A 22,050-nucleotide genomic window follows, 5' to 3' on the forward strand; every position below is an offset into this window, starting at 1 on the left:
TGTGGGTGATTTGGTGGTGGATAGAGATATTATATAGATAATTTGTAAATATTTGTAAAACTGTATATTTTATGTTGTGCTTGTGGCATTGTTCAATGTAGTATAGCTCATATAATTCTACATGTAGGCTACATTTTTGTTTACTTTAGCAATGTTTACTTTAAAATTTCTATGTCTATATTTGGTCAAATTTGTCTTGTTGGACTTTTCTTTATTTGTTGGTGTGTGATTTTGCCATTTTGTTATTATAATCATTTTGTTTCAACCATTCAACCATTTTGTTTCAACCATATTCAAGCATGATACCACAGCAAGTGCTACTGTATTTTACTTGGTTGTTTACTGGGCCTGAATGAATTATGGATTCCATTCATCATCTAACTATTACTCATCATCTGTCATGGGTGCGAGGATCAGGGGATGCAGGGACAAGTTGCATACACTCTTTAGTTTATTTAGACAAATAGCTACAGACATAGCAAACATCTAACACTTATGATGCAGACTCACAAAGATGAGCACGGGGACAAGACTAATGCACACAATATATGCGTAACACATAACGAACACCGTGTGTAGCACATTAGACTAATGAGACAGGTGAACACATACACAGACAGCCACACCCACAGGAAGTACATAAATAGACACAGACTACACACGCCTGAAGGAAAGGGTCCGGGGCTGTATCATGACATCATATAAATATTATTCATCAAACAGATTATAGAAAGGTAGATTTCTTTCTAATGTTTGAATTTCTGAAAAACATTTGCAAACTTAATTTAGATAATCCTTTTCAAGAAGTGATGCAGTTTATTGGTAGCACATATAGAACAATAAATAGGGATAAGGGTACAGGCACTGAAACCACCTTACTGGGTTAGTAATTACTGGATAATAGCACTGATCAAAACCCAAGTTACTGTTACTGGCAGTGCTAGCTCAGTAATGACTGAACTTCACTCAAGAGGTCAGAGATTTGGTCCCAATTGAATCTTCTTCTCATGGAAACTTGAGCAAGGTCCCCCAGATACAACATGCATGCCTGAAGCCATCCATCATGCACAGTAAACCCTTCGTAGCTCAAAATGACTGTAAGTGAAGCACCAGTCAGTGTCTCTTAAACTGACACTTGTCTTCACTGTGGGCAGTTTCAACCTCAGCAGTCTGGTCCCTGCTCCTGCGGATCTGTGTTTTTCTCATCACTGATCACACGAGTGAGTGTAAGGATGGTTTAATCACTGATCACATAAGTGAAAGTAGGGAGGTCTCCATCACTGATCACATGAATGAGTGCCGGGAAGGTTTCACCCCGTTCATTCACATGAGTGTATGTAGAGAGAGTTTCATCACTGATCACATGACTTAGTGTGGGGAGGGTTTCATCATGGATCACACGTTTGAATGTAGGGAGGGTTTCGTCCCTGATCATCCACATGATTGAATGTAGGGAGGGTTTCATCATTGATCGCACAAGTGAGTGTAGGGAGGGTTTCATCCCCGATCATCCACACGATTGTGTGTAGAGAGGGTTTCATCACTGATCACATGAGTTAGTCTAGGGAGGGTTTCATCACTGACTCTCACACCTGGATGTATGTTTTAGACCATAGTGACCAAACCTGAGGACGAGAGTGATACGGTAGAGACCAAACAAGAGCATGACGCCAGTAATGAGGATACTGCAGAAATGGTGGAGAAGGAGGTAGATATCCAGGCACGACTTTTCACTTTGGTACTCATGCTAGCTAGGGTTAACTCTAACCCTAATATCTAGCTAGGCTGTATGCAAATATGTGACTTCATAAATATGTGGTAATTAAGTATTTGCTTTCAGTGTAGCTATTTAGTTTGAATAATATAACATTTGCCAGAATACATTCCTTTGCTTTTATTTTATAACCTGTTTTTTTTTTTACTGTAATGGTATTCTGTGTTTAATACAGTAGCTTAATACATTTGCTTAACACGTCATATGGTCACATGGTAATTTATTTAACACATATGGACATATGGTAATTTTTCAGCCAGACATTTGTGGTAAAAGTATTTGTACTCTGAGATCCAGCATGATGTGCATTATTACACCATCTAGAAAGCCACTGCTGTCTGATCTCTCTGCAGGAGATGATGCCCATCCCTTCTGTTGTAATTGAACCTGCATCCAGCAACGAAGGCGATGATGACCGTGATTGTGACATCACATCTCCAACAACAGCCAGTGGTAGTGAGGTGACACCAGACAGCCAGACAGCCAAAGACATCTCATCCTCTGGCATGCCGCCAGGCTTCAAGTACAAGGCCAGTAACACAGATAGCAGCAGTGCATATGTGATCATGTGTCAGTGTAGCAGGAAAGACTCACTGCCCATGCTGCCGTCCACCACATCCTGCAGGTACAGACAATGCACGACTTTGAAGCTGCGAACCATGATGAGCTGGACCTGAAGAAGGGGGACATTGTTCTTGTTGTTCCCACAGAGCTGCTGGAAGATCAGGTATTAACAGTGCTGTGCTCTGAGTGAACTCTAAGTAAATGACTCGGACACTCTGATTGCAGAAGGCTCCTACCCTCAGAGTATTTGCTTTATATAGCATTTAGCACATGCATAAAGTCAGTAAATATTCTAATGAAAGCTAGTTACTTTTTCATAATTTCTCTGAAAATTTTGTTCTAATTTGGCATTTGCAAACAATGTTCATTGTTTGTCGATTGTGCTGACTGTGTGTATTGTTTCTGATGCCTGTGATGGGTGTTCAGGATGCTGGCTGGCTCACTGGCATTAAGGAGAGTGACTGGCTGCAGCATGGAGTCTTGGCTCACAAAGGACTCTTCCCTGAGAACTTCACACAGCAAGTGGCCTAAGACCTCTGAGCCTGGGGAGGCGTGAGCCACACACACAGAGGGCCCTGGCACCCTGACTGACAGCTGTTGTTCAGAGCAGTATGAGGCAAACTGTGTCTAAGAAGAAAATTATACAATCAACTAAAAAGTTTAAAAACGCAGAATGAACTACTCAGAGCTTAAAGAAAATAACAGAGCATGATGCGATAGTGTGGTCTACCTTTTCACCCCCAAACCCAGAGCTGTTTGTTTTTGTTTGTTCAACTGTAAGCAGCAGCAAATTGATGTGTGCTTTGTTGGAACTGTGGTGCCCTCCACATGTAATCCCTGTCTGTTTAAAGGAAAACTACACTTGTGAATTCTCCTCTAAAACAAAATATACATTTTCTCTGCAAGTGTATTGCATTGAGTTTGTTGCTCTGCAGCAAGTTTTATCAAAATTTGTAGTGATATGATCTATTTAACTGTTCTAAGTGTTACATAAGACTACAGTGTTTTCATTGAGGCGTTGCAGGCCTACGTGTTATATTGCATCACTGTTCGTGTCCTCTGTAGTTTTCAGGGCTCGTGTGTACGGCTATGGTGATAATATTTGGCATAACTGACAACATTTCTAGACAAAACGTGCTGTTCTATTGCCAAATTGATGAAAATTAAAAGGATAGATATCGATATTTGAGTTCTGAACATGTGATATTTTAGAAGAAAATTTGAAACCTGATGTTTGGCAAATATAGCAAAATGCAAAACACAGATCACAATTCCAGAAACTTCCTTACAATTCTACAATTCAATACAAAATTATTTAGTGGACGTGTTTGAAAAATGTTGAATGAAAATATTATGTTATCGTAAATTCTATTTATTTAACTTTATATTTTTAAGCTGAAGCTCACTGGGATAGTTGTGAGGTGGATCTGCAAATTATGCAATATATGTCATTGAGTTTAAGAGATTATCATTGTCTTGGTTGTTCAGTTTAGAGGTAAAAGTCACTCTTGTGTTTGTACTGTTAGCCTTCACTGAGAGTTTTTGTGATGTACATATTCATGTTAATTTATCTATAAAGTGAATAAATAACACTTCATATGGTTATATGAGAGTGTGTTTTCATATCTGCTTACACAGCGGTGTTCTTTAATCTTTTAATGTAAATGTGCCATGTTTTGTCAATTGTGATTTTTTACACCACAATCGAAATTTTTCCTCCACTTTTAACCCATCTGTGCAGTTAGAACACACACACACACACACACTAGTGATTATTAGGGGGCTGTGGATCACACGTGCCCAGAGCGGTGGGCAGCCCTAGCTTGGCACCCGGGGAGCAGTTGGGGTTAGGTACCTTGCTCAAGGGCACCTCAGTCATGGCCTCAGGTTTGGGAATTGAACCCACGACCCTCCGGTCACACGACCAGTTCCCTACCACCAGGCCATTACTGCCCTATGTGCGGAAAAGCTCCACCACATATTATTAGAATATCATATGAACCTGATAAATGCTGATTTATGGGAGCTAGAAGGAAGCCATTGGCTTCATGTCAGTTTTATATGTCAAACTAGCCTGGAGTTTGAATTGTGTCTTGTCAAACATGCAACTATCAAGGGCCCTTGGAAATACTTTAGAATGTTCTGTGCATAAATGCATTGGTGAATTTGAGGCACAAGGGGGAGCTGTTGGTCTTTGCTGTTTTGTTGTTTTTTTTTTTTTGTGCTGTGCTACTAAATCCCTTAAAAACGTTCCAGTGTCCACTTGTGGTTCTGCATTGGATATCCAGAACTGCTCTAGTCTGGCTCAAGGCCAAAAATGGCAGAACGACTCCCAGATAAAGCCAGTAAGGGTAGTGATAACCCAAAACATTATCTACATATAGCCTGTAGACAGTGGCTACATATTTAAATGTTGTCACAAGTTCCTTTATGTCGGTATTACTTGCACACAATGTAATCTTTTGAAGTTTTGGCTGAGGTTGCATAAAGGTTGAATTCTTAAAATGTATTTCATAATAGATTACAGATAGATTGATTAAACTGTGCAAAACACAAATTCTTGATTTACACTACTAAGTCTGCTTAGAAATAATAAGTTGTCAAGTACAAATGCCTAGTTACCTTACTTAAGTAGACATTTTGGGTATCTATACTTTTCTGGAGTAATTATTTTTCATCCAACTTTTTACTTCTACTCCTTACATTTTCTCACAATTATCTGTACTTTCTACTCCTTACATTTTAGAAATTGCCTCAAAATTCCTATTTCATTTTGGCTTGTTCTCAATCTGGCTTGTAATTTTAAAAACTATACAGATAAATCATGACATCCAGATAGAGTGGATTTGATTGTGGTAGGATCAGAAGTATAAACACACACCACTCCCACACCCTACTGCTTTGTGCGTGATCCATCGCACATGTCATGTCACACTCCATCAATGACACAGCAGACATGAGTAGCTTAGTATGACGATGCTCATGGCAGAGACTCGAAAACTGAAGAGAAATGTCCCAACTAAGCACCAGCGAGGAGGCTGATATACAGAAAGATCAGCTAACCCGCACTGTATATCAAAAGTGCTCCGTTGTAAGTTTTTAATTGTCTTATCACCTGTGTATTTGTCATCATGGTAATGCTTTGTGTTGAGCACCACTCCCTGGTTGCCCCTCCCTCGCCACCGTGACAATATGGTTTTAATAAGTTTGTTTTAATGGGCATATATGCGGCTAAATCAGGTAGCCTAGTGCATCCGTATTTTTAACATAAACATTTAAAAATAACATAGTGATTATGGCTTGTAGAAGAAAAAAATTCTACAAATAAGGGGGGTAGTGCCTTATAGGCCCTATGACGCGGCCTACATTTTTGTACTTAATGGCATTTTTTGGCATCTTAATGGCATCTTACATTACTTTTACTTTTATACTTTAAGAAGTTTTGAAACCAGTACTTTTACACTTTTAACTGAGTAAAAAGATTGAGTCGATACTTCTACAACAACTTCTACAGAAGTATTTTTAAACCCTATCTATACTTCTACCCAAGTAATGAATTTGAATACGTTTGACACATTTGGAAATAATGAAATATAAAATGAAGCTTGTGTCTTATCTGTCTGTCAGAGGTACAAACCACTGTCAGGAAGTGGTGTTTACAGATACATATTCTACCCCTTCTCCCACCCACTCACAAACATCTGCAACTTAGTATTTATATTAACAATACATGTGGGGGGAAAGAAGAATGAAGATATCTGTAAATATCAAGTATAAGCAAAACACACATTTATTATTATTATTATTATATACTCTAGCGTTAGGGTTAACCCTAGGTGTCTTTGAAAACCTTACTTGTTTTCATGTTTTTATTTAACATTAATTGTTTTTAGAGTCAATACAAAATGCACAGGCCTTTTAATTGGCTGCTGCATATTTATTTTATTTTAATAATGTGTAATGTTTATTTTCTGTTTCGATTATCTAGTTTGTTTCTGACACCAATTATGTTTTTGACATTTTGCAAAACTGTCCAAAAAAATAAGTGCAGCATGCGTTTTTAAAGGTTTTCTTAGTTTTTGCTGTTTTATATGACTTTACTAAAATGAAAGTGATGTGTATGAAAAACATTGTGCCAATTATCATTAAAATACTATTTATTAAGGTGGCATGGTGATTAGCACTGTCGCCTCACAGCAAGGTGGTCTCGTATCAGTTCTTCGTCCGGTCTGCACGGTATGGAGTTTGCACGGGTTAGTGTGCCTGTGTGGGGTTTCTCCGGGTACTCGTTTCCTCCTACAGTCCAAAGACGTGTGTGTTAGGTCAATTTGTCATTCTGAATTGCCCGTGTGGGGTGGACTGGTGAGCTACCTTAGCCCGATGATACTGGGATTGGCTCCTGTGACCCTGACTAGCGGTATTAGGTGGTAAAAATAATGGGTGGATGGATATTATTCATTAATATGAAATACTAAATGGAAAGCATTTAATCTGATATATCATTGTGTGATTTAGTGCAGGCAGTTTGTAAAAATGTGCTTGAAATTAAATGCTTGCGAAGTCATATCATAATGTTAATCAAATCATTATAAGACTCTTCTATAACATTCAGTTGTGCAAACAAGCTCAATGGTCCATTTATCCTTCTGTTCATCTTCTGTGTCTCTGCCATTACAGGTTATTATTATTATTAAGCTGTCTAACTGCAATTGTGCTTTAGGTGTTTATTTCTTTGTGAATATCACTGACACATAAAGGGTTATTTAATTATCCAACATACTGATTTTTCAAAACAGTTTCATGACTCCCCTTTCATGGAATTAGAAGAAAAACTCCTGTAGCCCTGTAGCTTCAACATTTGATCTTAAGAAATGTGTAATTATAGGCTCAATATAGCCTATACGAAAATCATTGCCTAGCTAAATATATTCATAATTGTAGGATTGTAGGAGCAGTGTGGATTTTGTCTCATGCATGATGAAATTATGTTTCCTTACCTTACTTACCTTCTAGTGTGCTGGCCTAAAGCCCACCCACTGCATGACTTGGTGAGTGAAATGTTCAAGACTCATGACATTAGAGCTTCATTTCCTTGCAAACTTAGCATCCAGAAAGCTGTTTAAATTTGATGCAAAACAGAACTCATAGATCTCAACATACTGAATTATTTAAAAGATAGGATGAATTTGACCATGTTTGAAGTGACTGCCATGTACTTTGTGTTTGTGTTTATTGGTAAGATGATTAAGTTTAATTTAAATGAATTAGTTCATTCACAAATCCTGTGCTTATATCAGAAATAATTATTCTTTGTTTTCTTTTAGGTTGCATTAATGCACAATTTACACAAAAGTCATGGGAGGTTGCACGGAGTGAAAGAATTAAAGTTCTCAGTTGTGATGTGGATGGCTCAACCTCCCTCAGCCAGACTGCTGTTCACTGGTACAGAGCAAAACCAGGAGAAGAACTGCAGAGGATTCTGCACTTTCCATCTGGGACCACAACAGCCACAAGAGAGGCCAGTTTTGGAAGAGGATTCAGTGGATCAATAAAAGGGCAAAAAGTTTCTCTAACAATCTCAAAAGTAAAGAGAGAGGATGAAGCAACATATTTCTGTGCGCTGTGGAAGGGAGACACAGCTGTTAAATGCTGGAGGAAACTAATACAAAATCCTAGTTCTGTATTCTTTCTAAATAGAATGCAGATTTTTGCCCACACCTTTAAAAACTAAATATTTTAATATTTAAATTTTATTATAATTTCTGTGAGTGTAGAGGATTTTACAGTAATTGTTCTAATTTGACACTCAAAATAGTTTCCCCCATACAAATACAGATCCCGCAAGGACCCCACCAGCTTCCTGGTGTGTGTGCAACCCGGGTGTCTCAGCCGGTGCTGGTCTATCTGAATGTGCGCGGTGAAAAGAGGCAGTCGGTGTTGTGCATGCAGAGGAGCATCTCTGCACAACACGTCGAACCTTGAGGCAGATGGGCTACAGCAGCAGAAGACCCCACCGGGTGCCACTCCTGTCAGCTAAGAACAGGAAACTGAGGCTACAATTCACACAGGCTCACCAAAAGTGGACAATAGATTAGAAAAACCTTTTCCTGGTCTGATGAGTCTTGATTTCTGCAGCGACATTCAGATGGTAGGGTCAGTATTTGCATCAACAACATGAACGCATTGATCCATCCTGCCTTCTACAAACGGGTCAGGCTGGTGGTGATGGTGTGGGGATATTTTCTATCACACTTTGGGCCAATTAGTACAAATTGAGAGTCATGTTAATGCCACAGCTTACCTGTGTGTTGACCATGTCCATCCCTTTATGACCACAGTGTACCCATCTTCTGATGGCTACTTCCAGCAAGATAACGCACCATGTCATAAAGCATGAATCAACTCAGACTGGTTTCTTGAACATGACAATGAGTTCACTGTACTCCAATGGCCTCCACAGTCACCAAATCAGCCGTCAAATCTGCACCAACTGCATGATGCTGTCATGTCAATATGGACCAGACTGTCTGAGGCATGTTTCCAGTACCTTGTTGAATCTATGCCACAAAGGATTAAGGCAGTTGTGAAGGTAAAAGTGGGTCTAACCCGGTACTAGCATGGTGTACCTAATAAAGTGGCTGGTGAGTGTATGCCCTGGCTTTGCTTTTGAGTAATGGCAATGGGTATAACACCTTTGTTTCTCTTGGCGAATGTGTAGCTTGTGCTATCCGCTCAAACATGGTGAGAAAGTGCTTGATGTCATCAGTTTCTTTGAGTGTTGGCATTCTCCGATTAGGTAGAATTGTGTGTGCCAGTCTTGGGGCTTTGTGCTGATTTTGACTTGTTCTTGGTGTCTTATCTCTGCTTCATAGAATGAGAGTTCTGGAAGGCCCCAGAGCTACTGCACTTTAATTTTCTTCCTGGTGTCTTTCAGGTAGATTCAGGTAGCCCGAACCGGTGGTGCAGTGACCGCCATCTTTGCTCTTGCTTTGCTGCTTCTCAGTGTAAGTGTTCATCTTTTTCTTTGATGCACTGGAAAAAGTCTTCTAGTTTATTGCATAACTGTTCAATGCTGATTTATGGGAGCTAGAAGGAAGCCATTGGCTTTCTTCGTCATGTTTCTCTGTTCCTCTTGTTGCTCGCTTTGCATCAGACGTTTTGCGTCTGGTTCTTGGATTCCAATGATTACTGACGTCCGCTTGTCCTGTTCTTAACTTATATGGAGGGACGTCCGATTCGTCATACACTGTATTGCCAAAAGTATTCGCTCACCTTCCTTGACTCACATATGAGCTTAAGTAACATCCCATTCCTAATGTATAGGGCTACAACAGCTTCAACTCATCTGGGAAGGCTGTCCACAGGGTTTAGGAATTTTCGAGCATTCTTCCAGAAGTGCATTTGTGAGGTCACATACTGATGTTGGACAAGAAGGCCTGGCTCTCAGTCTCCTCTTATTCATCCCAAAGGTGTTCTATCGGGTTGAGGTCAGGACTCTGTGCAGGCCAGTCAAGTTAATCTGTTTTGTCCTCATCAATGGAGAAGTGCAATTCATCACTTCAGAGAACGCGCCTCCACTGCTCTACAGTCCAGTGGCGGCGTGTTTTACACCACTGCATCCGACGATTTGCATTGCACTTGGTGATGTATGGCTTGGATGCAGCTGCTCGACCATGGAAACCCATTCCATGAAGCTCTCTGTGCACTGTTCTTGAGTTAATCTGAAGGCTACATGAAGTTTGGATATCTGTAGTGATTGACTGCAGAAAGTTGGCACTATGCACTTCAGTATCTGCTGACCCCCCTCCGATAGTTTACGAGTTGCTGTCATTCCCAAACACTTCCCTTTTCTTATAATACAGCTGACATTTGACTGCAGAATATTTAATAGTGAGAAAATATCACAACTGGATTTGTTGCACAGGTGGCATCCTGTCACAGTTCCACACTGGAATTTAATGAGCTCCTGAGAGCAACCCATACTTTCAAAAATGTTTGTAAAAACAGTATGCATGCCTAGGTGCCATGGAAGCGATTGAAAAACCTGATTCCCATAATTTGGATGGGGGAGTGAATACTTTTGGCAATGTAGTGTATCTTCAAACTTTTGATACTGCTGCCACCATTTGTAACTATCCCCGTCAGAGGACAATGTACTCTGCGGGAATTACAGAATTTATGCATGTCGAGTATCAGGTACAGAGTACAAGCTTCACCAGACCAAGAGCACAGGATACCTTCAAATAAGTTCCTAAGTGTTCAATTTATTAATAAACAAAAGTGAGAATTAAAAAAGAAAAGGAAATGATTTCCAGTCATAAAACAATTGGACTCTGTTATCTCCTGGACAAATATTAGCAGTTCCCTTAGCAAACACCCCACTGGACAAAACCTCAGTCTCAGGGGCGGATCTACCGGGGAGGCATAGGGTGGCAAATGCCATCCTAAAAGAAAGCCTTGCCACCCCTGCTGCCACCCCAGTTGGCAGAAACTAATTTTTTTTTAAGTAATGGGCAATTTGACATTTATGAGCGCGAATCTCCAATGTCCGGCTGCAGTGAACCCAGCACGAGATAACGTCAGAGCAGCAAAAAACTGATTTGTTTGGAAAATGTGGCGCAAAGCGAGGGAACCAGGGGGGTATTCCAAAAAGCGGGTCTAACTTAGGGTATCTAGTGTCTAACTCAGGTTATGTTAACTCTGAGTTCACTAAAACCCGGAGTTTCCTATTCCAGAAAGCGGGTTAAAACAAACTTGGGGTCAGTTGCTATAGCAACTTACGCTCTGAAGCAAACCTGCTTGCTGGCAGATTTACTTGAACCTAAACCTGAGTTACTTAAACCTAAACCCGAGTTACAAAGATGTCATCATGACGTGTTCTTTCCTCGAGGATCCTGTGGATATTGAAGCTCAGTTTATTCGCCTAGCTCTTCATCGGGAACGCCTTATAAAACTACGAATACACATAGGCCTACTATCATTTTTGGATGGTTTTAGCGCTCTTCGTTTTTTGCTAGTGGAAGTTTTCTTTATAGTGTAGGAGATGCGGAACCTGTCTCAGTGGCGAGCAATAGTTTACCATCTCGGACATGCCCACAGATGAGGAACCTTAAATGCATGTGGGTGACAACAGAGATGGTAGAGTTGTCAGAGACTTCATCTGCAATCACTGCTTTTCACATTAAATCATGCACCCCCCTCACCCATCCACCCTGTAACCTTTTAATATACATTACCGTCAAATTAACTTCTTCAAATAAATATAAATATTCTTTTTTGTTTAAATTTGAATAATTGAGTAAACTTGAGTAAACTGTTTGTTAACAAAGGGTTATGGGGAGTCTAATGGGGGTGAATGTATGTTCTGACTAAACAAAAGCAATGTCCAGAACTTTGTTTGATTGCCACACCGTGTTTATGCTCACCTTAGTACAGCTCAGTCCATAGATTGTCATGGGTAAGTTTTCCTTGGAATAGTTTGTCCTTTTACAAATGCTTCCTGCAACGCAACCACTCTGACACAGTCAAAAACTGTTTGCTTTCTCTCTCAAACGTCTGCCATTCGTGTCTTACTTTAATGCCTTTCCTCACCTAAAGTGAGCATTCCTTTTATAAAGCTCACCTCCTTCTGACCTGCACCACCCTTAAATACTGTGAGCTGTGCCCTGGGCTAAACCAACATATTGGGTAGATGTGTCTTACAGAGGAGTAACAAAATGAATTCATTTGTACATCATATACTGCAGTGTCTAAACCTTAAATCCAACTTTGTCCGATGCCATTATTAGCACATTTTAGCTGCCTATTGCTATGAGAACCCGGATAAGCTTGTTTGGTCTTCAATCAATCAATCAAATTTTATTTATATAGCGCTTTTTACAACAGTTGTTGTCACAAAGCAGCTTTACAAGTGTCCGAGTCCAAGCCCCCAGTGAGCAAGCCAAGCCAAGTGCGACTGTGGCAAGGAAAATCTCCCTAAGGGCATGAGGAAGAAACCTTGAGAGGAACCAAGACTCAGGGGGGCAACCCATCCTCCTCTGGCGATGCCCATCACCATGACAACAACAACAATTTAGAGAGCGAGACAGAAGAAAAAACAAAAGGAAAAGGAAAAGATGTAAGGGATAAAGTCCATCTTGGTGTAGATTTATAAACACAAGTTCTCCATATCTGGTTAGGCAGGAGGCGGCCAGCCCAGGATGGATCTCTGAAAAGGCTTGTCTCTCCTCATCTAAGTGTTCCTCGAGTAGGCGGGCAGCCATGTGTAAAAAATAAAACAGGGAAATTTTGCTCTGTATAAGGACATATACAGGACAGTTGATATTATAAACATTTCTGGAGTGCAACTCCGGCAATAAGTTAAATTATTACAGCCTAGCTAGAAAGGCAGATCCAGAAGGTAACATAGGCTTTGGGGCATTCTGAGACACTGGCATCCATCCACTGCACGGTCAACAAATTTGAGTGACCACGTGCAGTGACAGGATGACAGCGTCCCAGTCTACCATAAAACCCTTCGCCTATGAACCCCTGGATCTGTACCTTTATCTAAGGGGGGATATTAATTATCGAACGCTAAACTAAATAAGTGGGTTTTCAAAGATTGTGATGGTGTCAGAGTCCCGAACGCATTTTGGAAGGTTGTTCCAAAGCTGGGGGGCCTTACAAGAAAAGGCTCTTCCCCCTGCTGTTACCATATTAATCTTTGCGACTAATAGAAGGCCAGCCCCCTGTGATCTTAGTAGACGTGGGGGTTCATAATATGAAATAAGTTCCTGGAGCTTTTCAGGAGCAAGCCCGTGCAGTGCTTTATAAGTCAATAAAAGAATTTTAAAATCAATACGGAATTTAACTGGGAGCCAATGCAGGGCTGATAGGACTGGTCTGATATGATAACATTTTCTAGTTCTAGTCAGAACTCTGGCTGCAGCATTTTGAACTATTTGAAGTTTATTTAGATTCCTATTTGAGCATCCTGACAGTAATGAGTTACAATAGTCTAATCTGGAGCTAACAAAGGTGTGCACCAATTTTTCTGCATCATCCTGTGATAATGCATTTCTTAACTTGGCAATGTTGTGGAGATGTAGAAAAGCTATCCTAGTAGTATTATCTATGTATTTAACAAATGATAGGTCGGAGTAGAGTATGACGCTTAGATTTTTGGCTACTGTGCCAGGTGTAATGGGGTAGTCTGCGAGATTAAGCATTAGATCTGCAATTTTCTGTCTTGCGGCCTTAGGGCCCAGGAGGAGAACTTCTGTTTTGTCTTCATTAAGTTGGAGGAAGTTTAGAGACATCCAGCATTTAATATCTCTTACATAGGCCTCAATTTTTCCTAAACTGAGTTTGTCATCAGGTTTGGCTGATATGTAAAGTTGAGTGTCATCTGCATAGCAGTAAATATTGACACCATGTTTGTTTATAACTGTGCCCAATGGTAGCATATATATATAGTGTAAATAATAGTGGTCCTAAAATGCAGCCTTGCATGTTGGTTTTGTTTCATTTCTGATTCTCTAACGGATTTGACCCAAGCCTGTCTTTACGATCCTTCTTATGGAATGTTCTCTCAGCTCCTCTCAACGTTTCTGGTTTGTCTCTCTTGTTGTATCGTGTTTGATAGGTGGATCATCGCATTATTGGTGTTAATCCTGTGACCAATCGGAGACTGAAGTCTGGATGAGGAGGCTGCATCTTCGACCATATAAATTTGCTGTATAAATTGTGTCACAGTGAGAGCTATTTCTATCTGCATGAATGGGTGTGGTGTTCGTTTGTAAGAGTGATTTTGAGGTTATGTCTGAGTAGACTTGAGTATTTATGTGATGGTCCTTTCATATATGGTTTGACTATCATGCCTAGAGAAGTGAGCAAACTGCCACCTTGGAAAAGAGCTTAGTTAAGCATGTGTGCACTTACATTAACACCCACGCAGGTATGATTTGTTATGAACACCAGTGTAGAGGCAGGCACCTCATATGTATTTTTGTTTTAGGTTAATCAGAGTAGGAGGTACATCTTTTATTTCCCGGTAGTCAGGAGGTAACTTGATGGTTTCTTTTCTTTCAGTCCCACCAGGATTTCGCTGGCCTTTTTTGTGATTGTTGTGGGCTAAAATTTTTAATGTTGCGGGTGTTTTTCAAAAAAATTGCGATGCAAGTTGCGGTGTGTTTTTGCTTTTTTTGTGATTACATTGCAATAGGGAGTAAATGTTGTATGGTTTCCTCTATTTAGTAGTCCATTTTCATGATCTATTTACCTATTTATTTCAGGGTTGCCAACTTTTCAAGATTGCTTGGAGTGAGATTTGAACCTGGAGGAGGTGGCGAGTGTAAATTGGTGGCGAACGTAAGTTGTTACTGGGCGGGGTGTAAAATGGACACAAATTAAGTATTATATCGCGATCTATCGATCGCCGGTGGTTGGCGCCAGAGCGAACTAGTAACTCATTGAATCATAGATGTGGATCAGAGATAAATAAGCTAGATTTTTTTTTTCGACGTGAGAAATCAGATGTGTGGCGTGAGAGCGTGTGAAGACAGTCTGCGTGTGTCTCACGCTCAATGCATGAGAGTTGGCAACCCTGTGTGTTTTACCCCTGGTTTTAACACTTCAAGCAATGATTTTATTTCTCTTACTCTAATAGTTTGGGCAGGAATTATCCCTCAAGTTTTTGTATGCTCCGCCCCCTGAAACACGGGTCTTGGGACAAAGAATGCACAATGATCCCTCGAAGTGCAACAGCTCGGTGGCAGAAATGGACTAGAGGTCTGCGCGGGACTGCTTTTTTAATCCCGCTCCCGCTTGTTTTAGACCCGCTCCCGCCAAAAAATCGCTTGTTTTAATCCCGCTCCCGCCCGCATTTGCTTGTTTTAATCCCGCTCCCGCCCGCACCGGCCAAAAAATCGCTTGTTTTAATCCCGCACCCACCCGCCACATATATATATCTGTCACCCCGCCTGCAATCCTAATATGAATTGAATTAATTAGATTTAGTACTTGAAATTTTCTTATGTATTTATTAAAACAGCAATATAGCGATGGATCGCGCTGTCCCATTTCTTACCACAGTCCAAACACGTGACGTACACCAACACTTTCTGACATCTATCACAACAAGCCGATTTCCATCTCCATTAATTACAATGGAATATGATTTCCATACATCAGACTTTCCTGTAGTTGGCTTAATTGTGGTGTATTTGCCTGTTTTAATAGAATTTTCCACAGCTGAAACTGGTTGACCATCTACAGCAGGGGTCGGCAACCTATGGCATGCGTGCCACCATTGGCACGCCGAGGCACTGGCACGCGACACGCTGGACCAGCATCAGCAAAAATATATATAATTTAATATAAATTATATTAATGGATTATACTTTCGCGAGTGACCATAGCGCGCGACTCCGCACGCACACCTCGCGCGAACGGCGGAGGCGTTTATACTTGGCGATCGATCGCGATATAATACTTAATTTGTATCCATTTACACCTCCCCCCCTCCTCGGTCAACAATTTAAACTCGCCGCCATAGTGGCACACTTATTGACTGGACATGTTAAAGTTGGCACTCCATGTCTCAAAGGTTGCTCCTCTAGAATGTATACACGGAAATAAGGCGGGAGTTTGTCGACGTCACATCAAGACAACATCAGTGATTGGTCAAATTTGCGGGGAAAGTTGCGGTGATTGGCTGAAGTTGCCACACCGCCCTGAATTCGCGGTGTTTGCTTGAATTTGCGTTGAAGTTGCAAATCGCAACATCGCGAAATTCTGGAGGCTCTGTTCTTTGGTGCCATCTGTAGCTCTTTCTTGGTTGGTTGGTTTATAGTTTTATTATTTATTGTGTGTGTGTGTGTGTCTGTCCAGTGTTGTTGCACCAAGCTTTTTCTGCAATTCTCCATCAGGCAGTAAAGATTTCATGATGTATCCGTCTGGTTTTCACGTTATTAATTTTTATATCACATCCATTCTGCTAATGTTACTGCCCTACACCCATACCCAGACCCGTGTCAAGGTGGGTTCGTAACAGCTGTGTGAGGATATTGTTTGATGTGCTTGCATAACACAATAACAGACTTTCTCTACAGTGCAGTGGTGTGGAACCTGAACAGAAATTCTTCATGAGCAAACCTGCAACTAAGCTAGCTATCACAGAATGCACCTTCCCTCAAACTGTCAGAGAAAGGCGTTCATTATGTTCTACGTCAATTTTTAGATCAACATGGGAACTGACTTGTTTACCCTGGTCCCACATGTGCTCCATCAATTGTGTGCACAAGAAGATGACACGAAAAGTGGGATTGGCCTTATCTACACTTTCTTTGCAACCCCATGGTCCCTGAAGCTTTCAGCAGCACTGGAATCCACTAGCGCTGAAAAAAGGTGTAAACATAAACCATCACTCTACGCCACAGGTGTCAAACTCAAGGCCCGCGGGCCAAATGTGGCCCGCCGCATCATTTTATGTGTCGCGAGAGCTTAAAAAGCCACATATAAAAAAAAACCTCAATGTGCAGTGATCAAAAACTACATTTCCCACAATTATGTTACTCACGAAGTGACGGCATCTCGAGACTGCAGTGTTTCCGTATCGATTGCTATTTTTCCAATAAGTGTTATGAAGCGGTGGCGGTTGTCAAAAAGTACAATCTACGTCGGCATTTTGCCACCAAACACGGAGCTAAGTATGCCAAAATTAGGCATCGAGAAATAAAACATATTGCCAAAGAATTAAAAGGCAAATTGCGATTGGAAAAGCCACAACCACAAATGATGCGACAGTAAAAGGTAGTTTTGTTGAGGCTGAAGTCTATTTTAGAGGTAGAGTTTTTGAAGCAAAATTGCTATTTTCACAGTTATTTGATATTTCAAGTTTTGAACAAAGTAAATGAGATATCTTTGATGTTATTTTTCCTTATTCACTTGGATAGGTTGATTGTTGATGGAGTAATGTGGGTTTCATAACCTTCATAGCAAATTAAAAGGATTTATGTTATAATAAGAGAGCAACAAGCAAACATTTTTTTACATCTATGCACATATATGTAATATTTGTAACTAGAATAAGTAATAAATTGAGTTATTTAACATTAAGGAGTAGTTACATTTATAAGTTACATATGGCCCTCAGTGGGCAACAATTATGCTGATGTGGCATGTGGTGAAAACAAGTTTGACACCTCCACTCAAACCCAAAACCACCCAGCTGCATGGATCCTTCTGGAGCTGCAGTCTTTTCTAGATGAGAGGTTGTAGGTGATAGCTAGGTGCACTATGTTGATCAGGGTCACTGCTTCCTGCTTGCAGGCTAGTTCAGCCTACATCCAATACACCAATACTCCACCTCCACCATCCTGAACTAGTCACACCTGACAGTCCTGCATTTTGATAACTCCATGGCAGCACCTAGAGGTCAAACCACATAATGGTCAGACTTGTGAATGAGTTGTTTACTCTTGGACTTTGTAATAAGACAATCTTACATAGTCAAAGACAAAAACAATTGAAAAAATGTGCAATTTCCACTCACTTTATCATACTTCATAACAAAAACAACATCAAACATTCAGGGACCAGAGAGGACTGTGTGAAAACTCACATGACTTTTTGCTCTTGAATGTAACACTGTGGGAGACACAAAGGTCTTCAGCTCAGGCATCAGACTTTATGTAGCAGGTAAGAAAACTACATTACATATTTATGTATGTATATGTGTATAGTAAATGGATGTGAGAGAAATTGTGCAAACTTCAATGGAAAGATTTGAGCATTTTACTATAAAATCTAGATGTTTCTGACTCATTGGATAAATGTAATTAATTTGAATAATATTTGTTTAACAGTATTTTAATAGTTTTTAAAGAGGTATTTTAAGAATCCCACTATACACCACCTCAGAATGTTTTTTTTTATTTGGAAGGAAGTTAATTATGAGCACAATAAGACTGTAGTTTCTTTCATGTGCAAAACAAATGTAGTGGCAAAACCAAAAGACTGACATTCAAATATCGCGTATGACATTCAAATATCCCGTATGACATCTGTTTATCTTTTATTTTTAATATTACTGAGCAAAATATTTCACAAAATTATTTTCAACAAGTGCCCCAGATTTGTTTGTTTTTATTTATTCTTTTGTAAAAATCATCACATAATAATCTACATTGAAAATTACAAGGGACTGTAAATTAACACGTTAATTATTTGCTAACATTAATGAAATGATGACATTTTATTAATCTGAAACATCCACCATCCAAATTATGAATAATAAAGACACTGGGCATAATACAAGACTTCAATGTTAAACCATGTAAATCCTGCTGCTTTGTCAGAGTAATTGTAGCTAATATTTCAAAGACACATTACCCAAAGTGCATATATGTATAATTCTACCAGAGCCCACTGCTCTAGTTTTGAAAGTCAAAGTCAGTCAAATTTATTTATATAGCGCTTTTGACAACACATGTTGTCACAAAGCAGCTTTACAGGATAATAGTAAAATAATATAATGTTTTGAATATTATTTTACTTTATGAAACATCAATGGAATTAATTGAAAATATGATTAAATGCTTATTTTTGAAATTATAAATACTTGTCAGTGTGTCTATGCATTTGTTAACTTGTAGTAGTTTGGAACCTAACACTACTTTGTTAGAAAGTGTTCACATATTAAACTAGGCACAACAATATTACTGAGTTCATAATACATAAAGGCAAGATTTACATTAAAGGGCCAAAATCTTTTGCTCTGAAGAACTTGTATGATGTGTAAATTAATAGTAATTACAACCTACGCAAATGAAGTAAAGGTACAGCGCTCTCTCTGTCACTCTCATAATTCAGCTCTAAAAATAATTCTCAAGAAGTTAAACAACTGAAATCAAGGCTACAATTGGCTATATGTTATATTTTACATCCATCAATTTTCATTTCAAACGATGATTTAGTTTCAGCCTCTTTTGTATACATCTGTCATTTGTACTTTACGCTCTCAGACAAACATACAAATGTAGGACCAAGAAGAAAACATGAGACTTATTTCCAAAAAAGTCATTTGAAAATAGCTCTATTTGCATAATAACTGGAGCATTCTTTATCCTCTCACAACACAGATGGTGTTAACCAGATAAAAGTACCCAAAGTCTCAACATATCTAGCAACTGAACAAGACAATGGGAAGAGCATCCTGCTGTGCCAAGCCAGAGAGATGTTTCCAGATATACTGAAGATCACATGGGAAGCAAAGGACAAGAAAGAAGCTGTATTGACGGTACCTGAGACAGATGATGAGCTGCTGGAACAGAGAGATGAGGGACAGTTCAGAGTAACCAGCCTGCTCATCATAAACCACCAGAAAGAGACAACCAATAAATACAGCTGCAGTGTCCAACATGACAACAAACACCAGAAATTGACCGTTCAAAGAGGTGAAACTGATCTGCTCAAATTTCATCAGTACATATTTTGAAAGCAATAGGACATGATTAGAGCTTAAAATCATTAGTAGTGCATTAAATCGATACCCAATTCCCATATATATAGGTGAAGAGAAACCTGATGTGACCCCTATTCCCAGTTTGGTCCAAACCTGCTCCCTTCCCAATGTACAACAGGGAGTAAGAGAAGAAGTGGATAGCCAAGAAGAAACAAGACAGGATATTAGGGGTGAAAGAAATTAGGCCAATTCAACAGTTCCATTTCTTTGTTAAAGTCATTGGTTGATAAGGTTACATTGCCAGATAATTAAAGTATATCATATTCATGTATTTCACTGTTTACTGTTTATTATATTTTCATCCGTTTGTGGAATAAAATATTAAAAGTTTTATCTATTATGTATGATTAAGTATATTATAAAATTTAACAATGGTATAAAATAGATTTAAATTATTAAAATTAAAATGTAAATCATTGACAATATTTACAAAGAGTGATAATTTGTTTCATTTTCCTTCATCCTCTTTCCTGCAGGTCGTAGCAGAAGCCTGAACCTTTTCAGACTGACATATGTGGTGCTGGTGGTGAAAAACTTGCTGTACTTCTGCTGCGTATCTGTGTTACTGTACAAGAGAAATGCTTGGAACAAGGAGTCTAACCCTCCTGAATAACCTAGTGATTCGGAACCTAGAGTTAGGGTTAGGAACCTAAACATAACAAGAATGTCATATATCAATACTGGGAAGTGTTTGCCAGTTTACCCAGAATCATTCTTTTTCAGTGATTTTCATCCAACAGATTTGTTTTGAAATAATTACACATACTATATATATATTATTAATTAGGTATACTAAATATGTGCTGAATATTGTTAGCTTTGCTTTAGAAATTAAGTTTAGTGAGTGATTCATTTCAAATCTCACATTTTGTGTAAATAAAAACTGACATTTCTAAACTGTATTCATTTATCTTCCATTTTAGGTTTATTCTGTGTATCTCTCTTTTCCACTGGCGTTGCTTATACAGTACATGCATTTCTTTATATGTGAAGTAAACCCTTAGGGTTTGGGTTAGGGTTACCATTGGATTAGGGTGTCCCACATTTGTAACTTTAAATTGCTAAAGAAAATATATCCAATTATAATTTAAAATGAGATGTTCTAAGTGCTTAGTGTACATGTTAGCTTAGTGTACGTTGCATGAATTATTTGGCATTACTTTTCTTTATTAGTGTACAACAGTACTTAAAGGTTAATGACTGGGACTTTGGTAATGGTATGCTGGGAAGGCATGCTTGTGTATGCACTACAAGGTGCTTAATGGAAACAAGCACAGAACAAAGCCATGTATGCAGCTTTTTCACCACAGTGTCTGAGCTGCTCAGCTATTGGCTGCTGCAGGATGTTTTTGATGCTCGGAACTTTTCTGTGGGTTCTGTGGTTACCGACAGCAGATACAGAAGTAATGAAAGCAAAACAAAAGGCTTCTATGAAAAGTACAATGCTCCTTTCCTCTTACCTTGCAAAATCAAAATCATCTGACAACGCAAGGTCTATTGACATCTTTTTCAAGTTAACAAAGTGTAGTTAACAAAGTGCAGAATACTTACTGGATTTCATTGACAAGCAAAAGGTCAAATCTTTATCTAATAGTTTGTCATTTTATTAAAGCAACCTGCACCTGGACTCTCACAGTGGTTTTTCCAACAAATGCACCTGTAGCTAACCCAGGTCTTTGCTTATTAAATTTTTTTCCTTTGTTTATTTACTTCAGATTACACATGAATTCTAAGTTAAAGGAATGAATTACAATAAACTGAAGAAATAAACACCATAGTGTTGTTGTTTCATAAATACTTCAGTAACAAAAATTATAACTGTCCAGAGAAATTTGCTGCTATACTCTTTTTGCACTGACTGAAATATGCAAACCTTTTTCTTTTTTAAAGGATTTTGAGGATTAAGTAGTGAGGTCACTGGCGTAGGGGAGGGGCACGCAAGGCACGCACTGCGGGGGGGCCCCGAACACAGGTGGGCCCCGCCTTAGGACGAGTTTGTTGTTTAGTCATCCTCCTGGGTGATGTTAATGTTTTCCCCCACGCTTAAGCCTGGTTTATACTTGAGGGTCTGCGCGGCGAAAATGACGTAATCGCTGTGGCTCCGCCCGTGCGCGAGGACCTCGCGCGCTGTCGACTCGCGAGGTCGTGCACCTCTCGAATTTTGTAACTTCGCACGCGCGCCGAGCTTCAGCGCGATGAACAAAGT

At 39.5% G+C, this 22,050-nt stretch overlaps 2 protein-coding genes across 7 annotated transcripts in view; both read left to right on the top strand.

Annotated features, from left to right (window-relative positions):
- amph (amphiphysin) overlaps nucleotides 1-3,943 on the top strand; it is a 48,499-nt gene extending 44,556 nt beyond the window's left edge. For all 6 annotated transcript variants that reach the window (XM_076972166.1, XM_076972162.1, XM_076972163.1 and 3 more), the window contains 4 exons: nucleotides 1,610-1,708; nucleotides 2,128-2,304; nucleotides 2,400-2,501; nucleotides 2,765-3,943. In XM_076972166.1, coding sequence (XP_076828281.1) covers nucleotides 1,610-1,708; nucleotides 2,128-2,304; nucleotides 2,400-2,501; nucleotides 2,765-2,869 — 483 coding nt within the window. In that variant the 3' untranslated portion in view covers nucleotides 2,870-3,943. The remainder of the gene's footprint in view (nucleotides 1-1,609; nucleotides 1,709-2,127; nucleotides 2,305-2,399; nucleotides 2,502-2,764) is intronic.
- A 3,472-nt stretch (nucleotides 3,944-7,415) lies between these two features.
- On the top strand, nucleotides 7,416-21,577 carry LOC143474568 (immunoglobulin lambda-1 light chain-like). The gene is made up of 6 exons (XM_076972078.1): nucleotides 7,416-7,573; nucleotides 7,663-7,979; nucleotides 17,986-18,019; nucleotides 19,462-19,776; nucleotides 19,892-20,014; nucleotides 20,321-21,577. The coding sequence occupies exons 1-6, from the start codon at nucleotides 7,519-7,521 to the stop codon at nucleotides 20,455-20,457; spliced, it is 981 nt and encodes a 326-aa protein (XP_076828193.1). The 5' UTR covers nucleotides 7,416-7,518; the 3' UTR covers nucleotides 20,458-21,577.
- The last annotated feature ends 473 nt before the right edge of the window (nucleotides 21,578-22,050 follow it).

The sequence above is a fragment of the Brachyhypopomus gauderio genome, chromosome 14 (genome assembly GCF_052324685.1).
Source record: "Brachyhypopomus gauderio isolate BG-103 chromosome 14, BGAUD_0.2, whole genome shotgun sequence".
Taxonomy (NCBI): Eukaryota; Metazoa; Chordata; class Actinopteri; order Gymnotiformes; family Hypopomidae; genus Brachyhypopomus; species Brachyhypopomus gauderio.